The sequence below is a fragment of the Macadamia integrifolia genome, chromosome 1 (genome assembly GCF_013358625.1).
Source record: "Macadamia integrifolia cultivar HAES 741 chromosome 1, SCU_Mint_v3, whole genome shotgun sequence".
In the NCBI taxonomy this organism is placed as follows: Eukaryota; Viridiplantae; Streptophyta; class Magnoliopsida; order Proteales; family Proteaceae; genus Macadamia; species Macadamia integrifolia.
Genome location: NC_056557.1, coordinates 9,001,345 through 9,018,791, shown reverse-complemented (window position 1 = coordinate 9,018,791; position 17,447 = coordinate 9,001,345). Strand labels below are relative to the sequence as shown.

The window sequence follows — 17,447 nt, the reverse complement described above, 5'->3', positions numbered from 1 at the left end:
CACCTAAATCATCTGTAGAGAAGCGGCGAGGTGTAGTGAGCATCCAACGATTGAACTCTATGGCTGAACCTTCACAGCTATTGATTGTTTATTGCACCTCATCGCTCACTACAAATAGTTTAGACTCGACTTCTAGTCTATAAACCTATTTATAGGGCCCACAAATTTTAGATTACCAAAGGACTACTTATCCTTTTTGAATAACAAAAGATGGATAGTTGATAGTTCTGTATCCAATGGTTATACCTTCTTTATTATTTTTTTTTAATTTAATTTTTCCTCATAGTTCATATTTCACCAAAAAAAATTACAGAACAAAATTAAAAAATTTCAAGCATTCTCTCTATGCTTTCTTCCTTTGCTTTGTCAAACCTTCAAAAAAATTCTTTCTTGAATCCCTCTCTCTCTCTCTCTCTCTCTCTCTCTCTCTCTCTCTCTCTCTCTCTCTCTCTCTCTCTCTCTCTCTCTTTCTGACTTCTCTGCTGAATTCTTTTGCTCTGAGAGTCTTCTTTGGCCGTCTCTAGAATCTCTACTTCGTCATTACCGCCATATTCGTTCCCATAAATTAGTCTCTTTTCTCTCTCCATTTCATCTTCAATTCTTCATCAATTCATCTCTCTTTCTCTGTAAATAAGTAGAACAGAGCATCGGAAGGAACATCATCAGAATCATCCATGGCTGCCAACATGTTTGCGACTATGTTGCACAGAAACACCCATAGAATTACTTTAGTTCTTGTCTATGCAGTCTTGGAATGGATTCTGATAATTCTCCTCCTCCTTAACTCTTTATTCTCTTATCTGATTTCAAAATTCGCCGATTTCTTCGGCCTTAAATCCCCCTGCCTATGGTGTTCCAGACTTGATCATGTGTTTGAGTCGGGTAAGAGCAGGGTTTCTTACAGAGATCTCATTTGCGAAACCCATGCCTCTGAGATTTCCAAATTGAGTTACTGTACCAAACATGGTAAGTTGGCCGTAGCTCAGGATATGTGTGAGGATTGCTCGTCCTCGAGACCCGATTCTCATAGTAAAGCATACGACATCGGACGAAAAGTCGCTCTCTTTTCTTGGGTGAAACAGAAGAGTATGATCTCTCGTAATGGGGAGAAGCAGATTGAAGAGGGGGAAAAGAGCTATAGGTGTTCTTGCTGTGATGTCAACTTGGATAGCAAATTTTACTCTCCTTATGTGGTGCTTAAGCCTTCCTGGGGTGTTCTGGATTATGCCCAGAAAGCCAATTTGATTGCTTCTGCCATTGGTGCGGACAACGATGGAGGTGAATACTCGGATCACGGCAAATCGGATTGCCCCACAGATGAACATGAGATGGAAAGAATCAGAGCAGCAAATGGAGACGAAGTTGTTTCCGATGACGCTGACGATGATGAAAGAACGGAAGATGAACATCAGGTACCATCTGATGTTGATGAAGGTGATCTAAGAAGAGAAACAGCAGAGGTGGATTTCCCCCAATGCAGAGAAATGATAGGAGACGAAGAAGAGAAAAAGAGAACTTTTGGGATTACAGAACAAAAACCCATCGAGGAGGTTGAGTCAAATGCTGAGATTCCAGTTTGTTCCAGTACAGATGCATCTGCTGAAATTCTACCTCCGAGTTTGGAGAATCCTGGTTATGTGGATGATCATCGCTTGGTTCCTATCGAGTTGATTGATTCCATGACTGATGAAAACCAAAGCGTATCCAGATGCAGAAACGAAGATCAGAAGAAGCCTGAGCATCTGGAAGTAGTGTTGGGTTCTGAATCACTCATCGACACCCAGTTTAAATTCATTTCCACACAATTTGATTTCATACTCGAGAGGGGTAATATTTCAGAAGGGGTAGCAGCAATGCCTTCATCAGATGAGAACACAATGTCTAAAAAGCTTGAATCCATGGCGGCAAGAGGGGAAGAATCAGACGATCAGCCAGGTATAAAGACTCACAGATTTCTTAATTTGAATTTTCCATTAGTTAACTCTACATTTGTGTTTGGGAAAACAATATCTTCAGCTTCCTTATAATCTATGATTCCTGGATATGTGTAGCATCAGAAGAAGCTGTTTCTGAAATGCTGGTAGATGTCAGATCAAAGATCTTGGCAAAAACAGAAGAACCATCTGATTGGACACAAGATATTGAACTTGTTCCTTCTTTGCCATGTTTACAAGAAGATCAATCTTCCAAGGCTATCGATGATGCTAGAAATTCTAACCATTCTGATACATTGATGGTAGAAAGTGATCAAGGTAAGCCTTAAATTGTCATTGTTCCTCCAGTAAATCCACTTTAATTCTCTCAAATTTTCACATTTATCATTCGATAGAAGTTTAGTTTATGACTTGTGTAAACTACATTAGGCCCAAAGCAAGCCGTGGATGCCATGGAAGACAAAAGCAAATTCTTCGATAGGGCTGAGCAGGGAATAAATAATCATTTATCCTTATGTTCAGAAACCAATGAAGACAATGAAGAGAGGACACCAGAAACACCCACTTACATGGAAGGTCTCCACAATCTACATCATAAGATGTTTCTACAAGAGAAAAAGGAATTTGGAGCTGAGGAATCTGTGGATGGAAGTGTCATAAGTGAGCTTGAAGGTGGGGATGGGGTTCTAACTGTTGAACGCCTAAAATCAGCTCTGAGAGAAGAACGCAAGGCTCTTCATGCTATGTATGCAGAACTAGAAGAAGAGAGGAGTGCCTCTGCAATAGCTGCCAACCAGACAATGGCTATGATAACTAGGCTGCAGGAAGAGAAGGCTGCAATGCAAATGGAAGCTCTGCAATATCAAAGGATGATGGAAGAACAGTCTGAATACGACCAAGAAGCTCTGCAGCTCTTAAATGAGCTCATGGTCAAGAGGGAGAAGGAGAAGCAAGAACTAGAGAAAGAGTTGGAAATATATCGTAAGAAGGCTCTTGATCATGAAGCAAAAGAGCAAAGGATTATGAGAAGAAGGAGGGACAGTAATGGGAGGAGCAGAACTACATCTGCTTATTCTAGCAATACAGAGGACAGTGATGAGCTATCTATTGATCTTCATCATGAAGTCAGAGATGAAGATGGCTTCTATAGCCGCAGAGAAAGCAGCAACAGTAGTCATTACACTCCTGATGTAGTTCTAAATTTAGAGGATGTGGGGCTAGACTGCGCAAAGCATTTGAGCACGCTTAATGAATCGCTGACTGACTTTGAAGAAGAAAGGATTACAATTCTAGAGCAGCTAAAGGCACTGGAGGAGAAGCTCTTCACATTGGAAGATGATGATGAAGAACAGTTCTTTGAGGACATAAGACCAATGGGACATATTCCGGAACAGAATAGCGAAGAGTTAGATGAAAATTCAGACTTCAGTCATCAAGAATCAAATGGTGTTTCAAATGGTTTCTCCGACGACATGGATGGCCATCATCATCAAGGGAGAAGAAATATGGGTGCAAAAGGAAAGAGGCTTCTTCCCCTTTTTGATGCCATTGGTACAGAAAATGAAGATGGTGTACTGAATGGACATCATGGAGAGCCTAATGGTGTTCTCTTACAGAACTCTCTGGTTTCCAAGTTCACACAGGACAACAGAAGGACTGTTATTGAAGAGGAGGTGGATCATCTCTATGAGAGGCTACAGGCTCTTGAGGCAGATAGGGGATTCCTGAAACACTGCATCAGCTCCTTGAAGAAAGGAGACAAGGGGATAGATCTTCTCCAGGAGATATTGCAACACCTTCGCGATCTAAGGTCTGTAGAACTGCGTGCAAAGAATATGAGTGATGGTCCTCTAGCATAAAAGATCTACTTAATTGTTTCACACAAGTAGATAATTGGTAAGATATACCCTCTTCTCTCCATGTTTTTAACAAGATTTTCTATTATATGTGATCCACTAGAGTTTCAATTTCTCATTGTTCATACCACTCGATGAGTTGATGTGCACTTTCTTGTGATCATGCATTTCATGGGCATTTCAATTTCTGATTGACATAGATCTTATTCATTTCATTAATTTCTATTGCTCAGTGAAATTCCAAGTAGCTTATGTTTTTTCATCTGTTTGATACATGCAGAGCAATTTCTTGGAGTTGATCAATTACAGTCCGGGTTCAAGTGGGACACAAGCGCTCGGCCCGCGGTGACCATACAAGACTAGACAATGAATTTTGTGTCTTTTACATATGGGAAGCCACCTTGAAGAAAGGGAGGCTTCTGGTATGGTTGCTTTGATGTTGGTCCATGAGGAGCGGATCGGGAATGAAGTCTGCCTCCTTTTTCTTTTCTTTTGGCTTCCAAGAAAGCACAAGTTTTTGTGTCTTGTACCCATCAAAACCTTTTGCAGGGAAAGGTAGAAGATGGTGAAGCAGGGAGGTGAGTGTGTGTATGTTTAGGTCAATCAGGTCAGACCACCCTGTCATTGTAAGTGTGAGAAATCCTGGCTTGCAAAGTTTGGGAGATCCAACCAAGATTCTTGTGCCAGGTAAACAACATTAGTTTATAAGCAGATAGGACTAGTAGAGTATCTTCTTTTCAAATTTTTTATTATTTTGGAGAAGGGAGAGGAGTCTTAACTCTTTCTCTCCCACATCTTTGCATCATTTTATCATATGGGTTTTGGCTTTTTGGTGGTCTTAGTTGGATTTATTTGTACAATATATGTATCCATCTGTATGTATATGTGTGTTGAGTCTTGTTTTGCAGTTGCTGATATCATTACATCAATGCTGTAGCTGGATTAGAAAAATAAGAGCAAAGATTGCTTTCACAGTATATTATGCTCTAAGCAACAATAATCAATAGCAACTGTATATGAATAAAGAAGTTATAAAGTTGTTCTCTGTGGGTTCAGACTACTAAATAAGATAGGCACTGTTGGCTGCATCCAAAGAGATGGTCCACAACATTTGCTGGTCGGTAGCAAATTTTGTATTCTAATGAGGTTCAATGAGGAATAGGATAAAGAAATTAAAAGGAGAGGACCAGATGAGGTGGTTGGTGTTAATCCTTTTTAAAGGTTCCCTTGCTAATATATAGAAGGTTGGCCAGCAGCTATCAGCCCTCTTCTGTGACTTAGGGAGGCACTCTCCTAGGCTGGCCTGCCTTGGGGATCAAGTAAATGCTGGCCAGAATGGTGACCAGATTACTTGGCTGTTGGGTTTCCATGCGAAAATAATAATCTCGCATCCACAACTGATGCGAGTAGTCCGATGTTAAGGTTTATAAGGACTTGGGCACCTTCTCTTTAAAGGCTAACTTTTAAAGGTGAGTTCTATCCGATCCCAAGATTTTGTTATTATTCTTTGACAATTAAAATAATGGCTCTTAATTAAGAAAACTACCCCATAAGAGACCTTCAATGTATTAGACAGACGTAATAAGCAACTAACAATGACACCCATTATTTAGTATTTACTTATCCATTACTTAAGGGCCCATTGCTCACATAGTAGAGATTATGGCCAAGCAGTCATTATTTAAGAGGTCTTGGCTAAATGTCAACTATCAAACACGTCATGAACAACACTCTTTTAGTATGGGAAATGCCCAAGGAATTCACGATGATACATTTCTTGCCGGCATTCATTGACCTAATTAAATGGGTAAAGAGGTCTAAAATGGTATGGGTAGGGCTGCTGATGGACCCTTTTGGGTAGCTTTAGAATGGTGGTCCTCTGCTTATTTTACCATGCACGTAGACATTGTAGTGACTCATTATGGGCCTTGTTAAGATCTAATACGCAGCACATGTAAAAAGTGACTGGGTTGCTTTGGCATAAATTGTTAGGGCTAGTGATAGCTTTGGGATTGCCCTAAGTCATTTAGGTCCATGGCCCTGCTTGTAAAGATCTTAGCCTGAAAGTCATAAAATCTTTCCACGCATCTTAAAAGGTTAAAGGTGAGAGGATTCCCTCAGGACCCTCACCCGCGTTGAAGGATTCACCCCGAATGTAAGCTTAAAATAAAAAAAGGTGAAAGATAACGGAAAAAGTTTTCCTCCACTATAGGGGAAGGAAATATACACTCATCTAGAATCATTATTATTTTCTTTTACCGTACAAAAAGTCGATAATGCATTCCCCACCATTCGGACCATCCCAAGACATACTAATTTGAGATTTCCCCTCATCTCTTTTAAAGGCCAGATCCTTTATCTGAACCATGACTTCCTACAACAATCTCACACCATCCAAGGGATGTGGGGCCACCTCTGGCTGTGGATGATGAGTTAGCAAAAAATGGAGGGGTGAGGCACTCTCTGTACTGAGGAACCCTTATTTAAGCATTGATGAACAAATAAGAATGCTAGGGCAAGAACAATGATGGAATCCATGGGTTAGGTAATTGAACACCCAGAAAAAGGTTCAGTGTAGGGCAATCCTTTAGGAGACACAACTCAGAAAGGCACACAAAACTCAAGGGGAGGTAATGATATCATACCAGATCAAAACTACAGTGTCCACAGGCAAAGACCACAGATATGATGCATGCAAGTGACTGCAATGAAAATAAACAAAAGGTTCATGGAATTTTCAAAGATCTATAGATTCAGTTTTATCCTTGTACATGGAAAAATCCTAGATGCCAAGAATAGACCAATTCCAGGTCGATTCCGATCCGGATCTGCATTCCATGTTTTGAATTCCTGTTCAAAGGGAATCTCAGTTTACTTGAATTGCTGTTATTAATATGAAGCCCCAATGGATTAACTGTTTTAACAACGTATTCAACAGTGTGGCTTACACTCATTCATGGTGAATCATAGTTTAATTCGGATGAGCATCTCAAAGCTTGGAAGTATTTGTTTCCTAGAAAGGCATCACAAAAGCTTTGAGGGAGCATATAAATTCTAACCTACCTCTAAATAAATTAGATTTTACTATTCATTATATGCTATTCTTTGGTGTTCTCTTGTACCCAACAGCAAAATGAGTCATTTTAATCCACCAATAAAATCTGAATAATGTGAAACTTAAAACCCTGTCTGGAGTGAACTAAAGGAAAAAGATGCAAATTGCAAAGTCCATATTCAAATTTAAATATGTATTATAGCTCAGACAAGGACTAAATTAAAACAATTAGAGAGTTAATCATACTATATGTCCTGGAATCTGAAAAGTTCTTATTTTGAGATCAAAACACTTCTTGCTCCATTCAGTAGGCACTTGTGAAAAAAATTAAATGGCTTCCATAATGTTTATTTCTCCAGTCTTCCAGGTTTTTATGTTCTACACTTCACCTATGAAACTTATCTTGTCTCTGAAACAATTGATAGTAGGGCTAGGGCTCCATTTGTTTCCACGTAAAATCAATACAAAAATTTGAAACTTGAAACCTTTCATTTTACATGGCTTTTACCTGGAAACAAAATGGAGCCAGAAAAATAAAAAAATCCAGCACCTGAATTCAACAAAAAATTAAAAGTTTTATTGAATATAATATTATTTGATGTTGTAACCCAACATTTAGAAGTCCAAAGGAGACCTGGACTGCAAAAAGGAAACTTGAAAAAAGAAGACAGAATTTGTGCACCTATGTACCTATTCGAAGATGACTATTTACTCCATTGAGAACTCAAACAACATGGTGTGTTTATACTTCTCAGTTGGTTGAACGACAATAGATGGAAAGTTTGGTTGGTTAATAGCATTAGGGAATCCCTGCGTCTCCAGACAAAATCCTGAATGCTTTTCATAAACTGATCCACCTTTACCAACCACACCATTAACATAGTTGCCAGTATAAAACTGTACACCAGGGGCATCGGTCCATAAGTTCAGAACCCTTGAACTTGAGGGATCTTTCACTTTAGCAGCATGTTTCAAGCATGATTTCTCTTCACCATGGTCGAGCACATAATTGTGATCATAACCCAAGCCAGGAACCTCATGGATTGAAAACCCAATCTTCTTTTCTGCTGTGAAATCAAAGGGAGTACCTTTAACAGGCATGATTTCACCTGTAGGGATTGTGTTCTCATCAACAGGGGTACTGTGGTTTGCTGAAATCTGAACCAAATGCTCAAGAACATTCCCAGAGCTGTGACCTGCCAAATTCCAGTAGGTGTGTTGAGCTAAGTTAATTGGAGTAGCCTTGTTCTTGGGCACAGCTTCCATTTCAAGCTTCATTGTTGTACTCGAAGTAAGAATGTAGGTTGCAGTTACAATAACATCGCCCGGGTAACCTGGCTTGAGAAACAACAGAGAATTCAGTCTACAGAGATGGATAAGAACATGAAAAGATTACGAATATACCTTCCTCCCCATCATGACTATGATATTTGAAGGTAATTGATGGGTTTTCACCATCTTTATGATCGACAACATCCCACACCACCTTGTCGAAACCCTTGTTTCCACCTTAATAGAAGAATAAAAGAGATTAAAATACAAACAGTGGCAAATACAACTTGAGAACAGAGCTCCTCAAAATGTTGAAATGTAATGTTTATAACAAACAACATGAGCAAAATGTATTTCTGACAGTCCTTTGTTAAGCATGGAAGCAGATTGTAGCGTAATTTTAGATAAACAATAAAGCAGGAACAGATCTATTATCCAAAATTCAAGGAAAACGGTACAATTCCTGAAACATCATAGTTACATTAATTTCTCCGAATAGAAACATCCCTGATTACTTTATAGAATTCAATTCAAAATTCTAACACATCAAAGCAAAATTAGAAGGAGACTTCTTGATTTTATTTAATCCTTGGAATGTGCAAGTAAAGCAACAAATTAAAACATGATCCATTCATCAGTGGCACAAACTAATATCCAGGAAAATGGGAAGGGATTCCAATACTGCTGTTTTTCTGGAGAGAGGATAATTTCTGGAAGGTAGTGGTCGCTTGATAAGTCCAGAGTGTTGAACGGATTATCACCCTTTCCATTCTACCACCTTCCATTTTCACCCATTTGACCATACACCTAGAAGGCATCTCATATTTCATGCATCATTCATTCATAGGAATTCTCATCAAAATCAATGTCTTCGGTACCCCCCCCCCCAAAAAAAAAAAAAAAAGAAAAAAAGGGAATAATTTTACGCATGTACTTCCATGCTCCTGGAAGAAACAGATTTCTATGTTTTTGCAATAATATAGCATTTTTATTGGCATAAACATATATTTTCTTACTTTGTAAAAACAAACAAGCCTTGTTGGATTGCCAGAATCAAAATTGCATTGCAGAACTGCACTATCAAGTCAATGATTTATAAAGGACATGGCAACATCAGGGGAGACAACAAATTCTGTATTTACATCCGTATCAAGCAATAGATAAGGATTTTACACTTGATCACCTTGCTACTCATTGTCATGCTGTATCACCCAGATATTTTCTTACTTGAGTTGTAGACTAGACAAGCCCTATTGGATTCTCATGATATGAAATCTGGCTGCGAATTTCCATTATCAAGAGAATAATTTATGAAAGACATACAAGCAAATTCAGTTTTAGAATCCCTATTAGACAATTCATTAGGGTTTTACACTTGATCATCATGACTACTCATGACTACTCAAGTTTCACAATATAGAATCGAAAATTCCATACCGTGGAGACTATTTGGGGGGTTGTTGATTGGCAATGTATACTCCACTCCATTAAGAGTAAACTTCCCATCTTTGATTCTGTTCGCTACCCTTCCCACAATGCAGCCGAAATAAGGCGCCTCTCCTTTCTGATCAACAGAAATAGTGCAACATAAAATCAAAATCCACCTCAAAAAAGACCAAAAATCAATCTAGGAGAAGAAGACCAGAATGATCAACCGGTTTAAATGAAAATTTAGAATAAATCATCAACAGTTTTCCATTTCTTCAACAAATTAGAATCCGGTTTATTCATCAAGAACAAAAACTCAGAAAATAAGGAAATGTGTATTGTTTTGATGAAAAAGGATAGATAAAACTCACGAGATACGGCTCAAGGGAATCGAATCCAAGAACGACATCGTCGAGGTGTCCTTGAAATTGAAATCCAATTAAAACCAGACATATCAATAACAATTCTACTAGTAGATGAACAAGAAAGGGTGGGAAAGAAGAAGACTACCTTGTTTGTCGGGAATGCAGAGCGATGTGATGGTGGCGCCATAATTGCTGATCCTAACTCTCATGGTTCCATTGTTGAGTTCGAAGAGCTCCGGCTTGCCTTGCCCGGCCATGGCTTTCTTATCCACTGCTCTCGAAAGTCCAACCCTTGGCGAATACCGTCACAGAGTAAGTGTTCCAAACTTCCAGCTTCAGAGAGAGAGAGAAGGGGATATTTGAGAGCGTTGAATCCGATAATTTTTTTTTTTTTTTTTGTTAGAATATATCCGATACTCTTCATAAAACGTAAAGCCGATTTGGAAGTTGTGATGTGGATCGTGGAGATCTGGGAATGATTCGACTCCTCTCTTTAGCATCTGTTGCCCAGGTCTACCTCATATTTAGTAAGTCACACATATAAATATAAGAGAGGGGATGACCCAACGGTTCAAGGAAGACACGAAAAATAATGCATTGACAAAGGTTGAGAGAATGAGGTGCCAGGAATCATCGTCTCATCGTCTCATCATGTGTCATTCATCTAAATAATTATAGATGAACTTGGATAATGAACTCTAAAGAGAGGAGCCGGTTCCTAGATGACTAAAACTATTTATCGGTGGTGATGGGGTTGACGGAATTCATGATGTATAGCCACATGATTTAGAATCTCTTCTTCGTCCTGCGTAGTCAGTGTTTCTGATTTATCCAATTGGTAAATTCAGATTAGAATCGACTGTGATCAATTCGGATTCTGGACATTCCGAAGCGGCTGATCCAAGGGTTTAAGAATGGATTATTGGATTTTCAGATGAGGTGACCGGATCTATAGGGACCATATCGAACCTTGATTTGGAGTTCAAAATCCTTGGTACTCCTAACCCCATTTTCTCTCTCTATTTTTTTTTTCTAGATCTCTGTATGATTAGATTCATTTTACAAATTCTTACAAAAATTTAAAGAAAAAGTTCCAAAGGCAGGGAAGGTTATGTAGAGTGTAAATGGATGTAACCGGATTGGGATATCTCTTGACCAAATATAGATACCTTTACACGAATACAAATATATACAAATTAAATCCAAAATTTGACTATTTGTTTATATTTTGGTTTCGATAATATAGACCTTTCTCCTCTCAGTGGATATGATTCACCCTCATTCCATGTCTCTTGTCTTAGCACTTTTCTTCATTCTCTACATTCAGGTGATTCTCCTTAATATAATTTTTATTATTAATTGGATATATCTTAGAATTAGATTAATTGTATTCTAGATCATTTGAATTCAGATCTAGACAGCTTCTGAACAGATATGAAATCCCTAAACGATGCAAATTGAATTTAGAATTTCAACTATCTATCTACAACCTTGAGGGTCTCTCTCTCTCTCTCTCTTCAAATGAAATGATTTGTTACTATCTTACGCACAATTCTGTCACACTCAACCCACCTCATTGGTGTACCCTCTTTCATAAATTTGTTGGTTCCACCTTTTTTTTTTTTTTTTTTTCTTTCTTTTAAATAAGGATTCGGCTCCTCTCCTAAATGGTGATCGCCCAGTTCTTGCCCACAGCTACTTGGGTGATTGACACGTGTTGAAGTGGTGATGCAATGGTTCTCGTCACCTCTTTCTCCTCTTTCTCCTCGAGTCCCTCAGGGAGGAATACAACCCCTCAGCTGTTGGATCATTACTTAAACATGTGTCGATTGCCCAGATAATTATGGGCAAGCCTTGAACAATCACCGCTCAGGAGAGGAGTCAGATCCTTAATTCCATCCTTAATTCTTTCTCTTAACATCCAGCTATTATCCTTATCATCATTTATTGTTAAATGATCCTTCATTGGTTTTTATATGCTAAATTGTGTTATTTTTTTCCTTGTTAAAAAATGTTAATTTTACTGGTTCAATTAAATTAAATGGACCCCAAGTACTGATATTTTTGTTTGTGATTGTATTTCTAAATTTTTTTTTTTTTTTTTTAAATCTCTCCCCCACCCCAATGATTAGTTTACCCATGGTAAGTTAATTAGCTCATCCCTTCCTTCCCCTCTCCTCTTTAGGTGCAAGATTTAACTATACATTAGATAAATAAATATAATTAATTTCATGAAATTGAATGGATATTGATTGTAAAGCAATTATTTTTCTTTTCAAAAACCTTATCTTACCATTGGTGAACTATGTGTTGGTGTTAATATCACCTAATACAACTCAACAAAGTCTTATCCAAACAAATGGGACTTGTCATCCGAGTCTTATTTCATTAAATCATTTTTTTTTTTTGGGTAATATTTCATACTTTTTTTTTTATCTCAAAGACATTGATTTTATATGTGTTGTTTCTTTGTCACCCAATATTCAATTCTCTTAAGTATCATTAGTCTCTTCTAGATGTACTATAAAATTTTCCCACATATAAATCATATGATATTATTATTATTATTTTTAATCATATGATATTAGTTGAATCTGGAAAACCTGATTTTTCATGAATATCAAATAATTACTTAGTTTAGGAACCATATGAGCAAGTCAGCAAAAACCTTTTATGGCTTCTTCTATTTTTCAATAAAAAGAAACATGGTGGCCAACAGTACTTCGAATCCTTTTGCACATTGATCATATAATACTAAGAAGTAATATTCCAATTCATCCACCCTGCGCTAATTCTATGACTAACATTCTGGTCAAATGTTCATTCTTTATTTATAATTAATTATACATAGGTTTTATAGCACATCACTCGTAGGAATCTTCCAACCACCAATTTCCCTATATTTTGTTTTAGTTTTTGTTTTACTTACTTAGAACCCTTTGATCCCAATGAGATTATTTCATTTTTTAACTGGATTGGATATAAAATCATGACAGCCCTACTATAAGGTTTTAAAAATGCTATCCTAAAGTCTAGGGTGGTCAATAGTTGGTTAAGGGATGATAAGAGATAGTGTGGGCTACATATATATCCACAAAAACTTTGCTACCATTAGAGTACCACATGTCAGAAACATGTGGCTGCTTCAAAGTTTGGCTACATGGTTAGTACGTCAACCTAGTTCCCATTTTTTTTTTTTTTTTTTTTTTGAGAAATGCAAACCTTGTTGAGAAATAATAGTTTTTTTTTTTTTTTTTTTCTTTTTCTTTTGACCCCATCTGAAAAAGAAGAGAAAGGGAAGTGAAATTGAATTAGACAAAAAAGAAAAATTTTATAATAATGATTGGATAACCTACATAAAAATCCCCTCGTATAGAGAAATGGTAAAAGGTTTTATACATGGTCATGCACACAAACATTGAATGAGGGATGGGTCTATATTACATCCCGTTTAGCCTCATTTGATGGTTGTGTGCATCACTGTGCACAAACCTTCTCCTCCTGGAGAAACTAGTTTGCTGTGTGCATCAATATTTGTTTTATTTTTAAAATTAGAGATATTTGATTGCAAAACGAAAGCTAACGTAGCCCAGTAGTGGCAATTAGGGGTGTCAATTCCAGGCTTGTATTGGTAGGTCAGATCGAGCCCTACAAGTTTATGGCCTGACCTAGACCGGGCTGATTAATAAATGTGAGCCCGACATACTTATAAATAGGTAGTACATGGTGCAATCACTTAGCCCGGCAGACGTGATCAGCCCAACACATTTACAAGCCCCATTTTAACCGACTCTTTTAAGCCCGACATAGCCTGATCCCTTTAATACTAATTGTATTTCTTAAATTTTTTTAATACTATTTATATTTAGTGCTAAGGCTATGTAATATGTACAGTTAAAATGGTGGTGATTGTTATCTAAATATTTATCTTTTTTTAGGCATTTTTAATTGATTTGAACTTTCTAAACTTGGGTTGTTTAGCCATAGTTTAATTGATTTGAGTTTCGTGGGTTAAAGACCGAGTACCTTAGTAACTTAGCTGCTTTGCCCATCTTTAGCTTAATCCATTTTAACTATAGGATTTTTCTTTACTATACCCATCTTTGCTTCATTTTATTGGTATTCCTCTTCAAACACATTTAATAGATCAATTTTAAAGAGGACCTGTTTAATGCTCATTTAAAGTTAAATGTCTATAGCCCACTTAAGGCCCGATTAAGACTCGTTTATAGCAATCCGATTAAAGCCTGAGACCGACCAGCTCGATTATTAGCCGTACCATGCCCACGCTAGCAAAGCCAGTTTAGCTAAATGGGCATTCACGGTGCAACCTTAGAAATTGGCAGAGCCCAACGAGGCCCGATCGAGACCGGCCCGACCCAACCGCTTGACACCCCTAGTGGTAGCTCCGGCTTGAAGAGCCTCCACCTAAGGAGGAGGTTATGGAATCAAACCTTGTCATATACTAGCGTGTGTGGGAAATTTTGTATAGGAATAGGTGGTCATTGGTCTTACTTGCACCCATTAGGCTGGCCAATGGTCAAAGAGATTAGAGATGAGAGGCTGACTTCCATTTTTTTTAAATTGAGTTTAATTTCATGGGAAATGTTTCCCGCCCAGTTGAAGATGGTGAGAGAAGGTTGGAGTGAGTTCAGTATAGTTTTAGAATTGGATCTGTCGATCATGATCGGAATCGGTTGACCCGACTCTATCAGTTGAAGCCCAATAGCGGTCTGACCGATTACTAATAGGGTGTTCCAGGGGCAAGGTATGGTGATTAGGGGTGTCAATTCGTGGGCCGACCCGACTAAACCGATCAGGACCGACCGTTTATAGACCGGCCCGGCCCAGACCGTTTATTAAACGTGTCGGGCTTGAGCCCGGCCCGTTTATAAATGGTCGGTCTCGGTTTTGCTACTTGGACCGTCGGGCGCCCGATCGAGACCGATCGATTAACGCCCGATCGAGACCGGCCTATTGTGCACCGACTTGGCCCGACCCTTTAATGATTGTAGAATACCTATTTTACCCCCCCCCCCAAATTAAAGAATAAAAACTAAAATGTAAAAGACATGTTCACATTTTAAATAATGGTTATATTTGGTATCATTTATTGATTTATCGTCATTTTTTTGGGCTTGCATGAGTGGGCCGGAATATAAGAGCACATTTTAAAGAGGGCCCGTTTAAAAACCGGTTAAAGCCCGTTTAACATTAAACATGTTCGTAGCCCAGTTAAGGCCCGACTAAAGCCCGATTAAGGTAGCCCGATTATAACCCGAGACTGACCGACCGAATATAAATTGTACCATGCCCTCAATAACTAAGCCCGATTAGTTAAATGGGCGGACACGGTGTAGCCTTTGAAAGTCTTCAAGCCCGATTAAGCCCGACCGAAACTGGACCGGCCCGACTGGTTGACACCCCTAATGGTGACCTTTGTTTTGGGCTGGTTAGCCCGTAGCCCGTTTAAGCCCATTTATTCTCATTTAATCTTGTTTATGGCTTGTCCGTGGCTTAATTAGTCAATTAGCCCATTTAAAGCATGATGTTTATAACCTGATTATCTTGAGTCTGATGTGGACTGATCATCAACCGATCAAATAGAAATGTATCCATGTCTTGGTTTATGAGGCCCAATTATCTAAACATGAAGAAATAGTGTGGGGCCTTAAATTGGTAAGAACTGATGAGGTCAAATTGCAACTGAACAGGCCCGACCGATAATACCCTATATGCAGATTCAGAGGTCAATACAGACCAATTCAGGCTACCAAGACTTATGTGAATCCTGGTTCTATGCTGTTAAACCCTGGTACAATAGATCGTTAGAGAATATAATGCAGGCAGGACTGGCTATCTAGAGAAAAGCTTGAGGGTAAAAGCCTATGACAAGCCCTAACATTGTGATTGCTGCAGATCGAAACTGAAACACTATTAAGCGAAGGGGGTTGCTAAGTTGGTAAACACTAAACACCAACACCTCAGAATTAAGATGTCATGAGTTCTTTCGAAATGGGAAAAAAAGTTCCCTGGTCACATGGATACTACATCAATGTGCGGGCCAATGAAAGAGTAGGTGAAGCGATCTTTTGAGCATGACCAAGGAGTGTTCTTTTTCCCAAAAAAAAAAAAAAGCTAACGGTGAAAAAGATTGTTCTTATTACCTTCTCTTACTCCACCAAGTGCGTCACTAGGGTTTCTTTATATGGCCCTACTAGGCTGTCCAAAATCCAAAAGTCTTAAAACCATATAACATCAAACCCAAGTCGTGATAGTCTTTTTTGGATTAGGTTCGATTTGTAAACAGAATGTGAGGAAGGCAAACACAATCAACCCCACAACCAAAAAAAAAAAAAAAAGCCCTAGCCCTATGCCAAGCAACCAGTTGGGTATGTGTTAAAGTTAATCACATCCATGAAAAAGTGGATGGGTTGTGAAGAACAGCCCTCTCAAGTATCAGCTAATTGTGAAGTGAGCTATTAGAGTTTGAATCTGATCCGATGCAATTATAGAGTAGCTTATCATTGATAATGGCCAATTAAAGATCTGTCTCTAGCATTTTCCTCCTTTCCAGATGCACTTTTTTTTTTCCACGCTCTAATTGTTTTTCAATGTTTTACCATTTTCCTAGGAAAAACTCAATTCTTACAGCAAGTTTATCAAAAAGGTCCAATTCCATTGTGCTACGTAGAATGACAATGTGGTAATTCTGACCACTTAAAAAAAAAAACTGTATTGGCAATTTAGCATGCATCCCCATTTACGTCCATGCATGTTTATGGTACTTCCCTTATTAGGGGTGTCAATTCCAAGCCCGCACGGATAGTCTGACCTACTATTACATATAGATTAAGAAGACTATCAATAGAATAAGCTTGTCAGCTTGAGTACTTCGACTATTGTATACAAGTTAAGAAGGCCCATTTAGAGTCTGTTTAATGCCTGTTTAGGGATAAAAAGGTCAGTAGCCCAGCTAAGACCTATTTATGGTAGCTTGATTATAACTCGAGACCAACCGACCTGATTATAAACCGTACCGTATTTGCCCTAGCTAAGCTCGTTTAACTAAACCGACATTCACAGTGCAACCCTAAAATTTGACCAAGCCTGACTGAACCCGACCAAGACCGACCCATCCCTACAAGTTGACACTCCTAGCCCCTAGTACTATGTAGTCTCCTATAGTCCCTAAATTTCCAAAGCTCTAGTTTATGAACAAAACTACAGCAAACCCTGTTCCAGCCGAAGAAATGAAATCTAGAAGGTAATAGCCAAATTTATCACCCGCAAACTCTACTTTGGTTAGAATTTTACGCATTAGTAAGATCTACTTATCCATAAAATTTTGGTTCCATCCGATCTGCTGATCGAGTACTTGATTAACTCACCAACTTCTCTTCTTCCAAATGGTATTTTCTAGGGTCCCACACATTGAATTCGAGTAGTTTTTACTGAAGCAATAGATCTATACTATTTTTAACATGAACGAGAAGCAAGAGATTGATACTTATTTTCTTTTAAGAAAGCGAAGTAA

General features: G+C 38.3%; 2 protein-coding genes across 2 annotated transcripts; one reads left to right on the top strand and one right to left on the bottom strand.

Annotated features, from left to right (window-relative positions):
* The first annotated feature begins 417 nt into the window (after window positions 1-417).
* Window positions 418-4,767, top strand: LOC122080825 (myosin-binding protein 2-like). The gene is made up of 4 exons (XM_042647693.1): window positions 418-1,935; window positions 2,052-2,252; window positions 2,364-3,830; window positions 4,071-4,767. The coding sequence occupies exons 1-3, from the start codon at window positions 675-677 to the stop codon at window positions 3,791-3,793; spliced, it is 2,892 nt and encodes a 963-aa protein (XP_042503627.1). The 5' UTR covers window positions 418-674; the 3' UTR covers window positions 3,794-3,830; window positions 4,071-4,767.
* Window positions 4,768-7,400: 2,633 nt separating this feature from the next.
* On the bottom strand, window positions 7,401-10,352 carry LOC122075464 (galactose mutarotase-like). Its single transcript, XM_042640503.1, has 5 exons — window positions 10,056-10,352; window positions 9,917-9,966; window positions 9,555-9,681; window positions 8,250-8,354; window positions 7,401-8,179 (listed from the first exon to the last, which is right to left on the bottom strand). Exons 1-5 carry the CDS (start codon window positions 10,165-10,167, stop codon window positions 7,554-7,556), a joined length of 1,020 nt encoding a protein of 339 aa, XP_042496437.1. The 5' UTR covers window positions 10,168-10,352; the 3' UTR covers window positions 7,401-7,553.
* Window positions 10,353-17,447: the final 7,095 nt, after the last annotated feature.